Here is a 2,007-nt window from a genome sequence, read left to right as displayed (position 1 = left end):
TGTGTGGAAAGTCTTTTACCCTGGCTGGACACTTAAAAACTCACCAACTCATCCACAGTGGATTTAAAGCGTACAACTGTGACCTGTGTGGAAAGTCTTTTACCCTGGCTCAAAGCCTAAAAAAACACCAAGTCATCCACAGTGGAGTTAAAGCTTACAGTTGTGACTTGTGTGGAAAGTCTTTTACCCAGGCTGGACACTTAAAAACTCATCAAGTCATCCACAGTGGAGTTAAGCCTTACAGTTGTGACTTGTGTGGGAAGTCTTTTACCCAGGCTGGAGACTTAAAAACTCACCAAATCATCCACAGTGGAGTTAAAGCGTACAGTTGTGACTTGTGTGGAAAGTCTTTTACCCTGGCTCGAAGCCTAAAAACACACCAAGTCATCCATAGTGGAGTTAAACCTTACAGCTGTGAGTCTTGTGGAAAGTCTTTTACCCTGGCGCAAACCTTAAAAAGACACCAAATCATCCACAGTGGAGTTAAACCTTACAGCTGTGACTTGTGTGGAAAGTCTTTTGCCCAGGCTGCACACTTAAAAAAACACCAACTCATCCACAGTGGAGTTAAAGCTCACAACTGTGAGTTGTGTGGTAAGGCTTTTGCTCTAAATAGCGACTTACAGAGGCATCTAGTTACCCACTCTGGAATTAAGGCGTACAGCTGCGACTTTTGTGGAAAATGTTTCAGCGACATACGGTACCGAAATATTCACCTACGGATTCACACTGGAAATGATGTTTACTGCTGTGATCAGTGTGGGAAACTGTTTGCAACAGGTGCAAAGCTACGACGACATATGATTAGCCACACTGAGGAGAGACCATATAAATGTGACCTGTGTGAGAAGACTTTTAAAGCTCCACTTCAGCTGAATAAACACCAACAGATCCACACAAGAAAGTAACTCTACAAGTGCAGTTACTGTGAGGTATGTATTTAGTTTTTTTGTCTTGTAATTTTAACCTGATTGTTTGGAACAAGTCTGATCAGTAAACTTATGGAGTTATACTGAATGAACTGTTTGGAAAAATGAAGAATAATTTTCACTCAGTAAGCTGAGTGTTGTAATGTAAACAGTAAAATGTAATTGGACGTTGGCAGAGATGCTCTTTGTTTCAGGAGACTTTCAGGATAAAAACGTTGAAGGAATTCCCCGACTTACAATGTCTTTGTTTAGATGTGGAGCAAAGCACATGAATCCATTTCTCAACCCTGTCGTCACTGTGGTGGTGGGAAAGAGTTTCTCTGTGATCTTTGTGGAAAAACTTCCAATCATCAACGGGACCAAAAACCACATCAACGTAGCCACACTGGAGACAAAATGAACTACTGCAAAGAATGTGGGAGAGGCTTCCACACACCAAGTACATTAAAATACATGAACTCTTCCACAGTGGGGTCAAAAAGCACATCTGTGACCAGTGTGGGTCATCCTTCACCACTGGAAATGAGCTCAATGAAAAAGCATAAGGGAATCCACACTGGAGAGACACCATACAAGTGCAGACACTGTGACAAAAGCTGGTCACAATCAGGTCATCGTAACAAACATGAACGTACACACATGGAAGTGAACTTCAGCTGTGACCAGTGTGACAAAAGCTTCAGGAATCTCAGTTCATACTCCGAACGCAAACAATCCCAAGCTGTACATAAACTCTTTCACTGTTACCAATGTGCAAAAACCTTCACTTCATTATCTGCTCTGTGCAAACATCAGCCTGATCATGCAGGACTGAAATCACTGGATGTTAATAGGAAAATTGTGCTTAGTAGTCAGTATAATCTTTCAATGATACAAGTTTGCATATGGTAGAATGCTGCATGTAATCATTTGTGTGTAGAAGTATATAGTTGGTGGCATTTTGAAAGAATGTCTCATCCTAGGAGGTCTGTAACATTCTAGGGTGTTCACCAGTGTTGGTCAAGTTACTTGAAAAAAGTAATCAGTAACTAATTACTGATTACTTCCCCAAAAAAAGTAATCCCATTACTTTACTGAT

General features: G+C 41.0%; 1 protein-coding gene across 1 annotated transcript; it reads left to right on the top strand.

The window, feature by feature from the left end:
* Positions 1-5: 5 nt before the first annotated feature.
* LOC102201426 (zinc finger protein 737-like) lies at positions 6-1,815 on the top strand (the record flags this gene model as incomplete). The annotated part of the gene is made up of 2 exons (XM_013908214.1): positions 6-932; positions 1,182-1,815. A coding segment is annotated over one exon (903 nt), but the record flags the coding sequence as incomplete, so codon positions are not given.
* Positions 1,816-2,007: the final 192 nt, after the last annotated feature.

This window comes from Pundamilia nyererei, unplaced genomic scaffold, assembly GCF_000239375.1.
Source record: "Pundamilia nyererei isolate P.nyererei 1_Seehausen unplaced genomic scaffold, PunNye1.0 scaffold02709, whole genome shotgun sequence".
Classification (NCBI taxonomy): domain Eukaryota; kingdom Metazoa; phylum Chordata; class Actinopteri; order Cichliformes; family Cichlidae; genus Pundamilia; species Pundamilia nyererei.
Note: the sequence above shows the minus strand (reverse complement) of the source record. Positions and strands in the feature narration are given on the sequence as shown.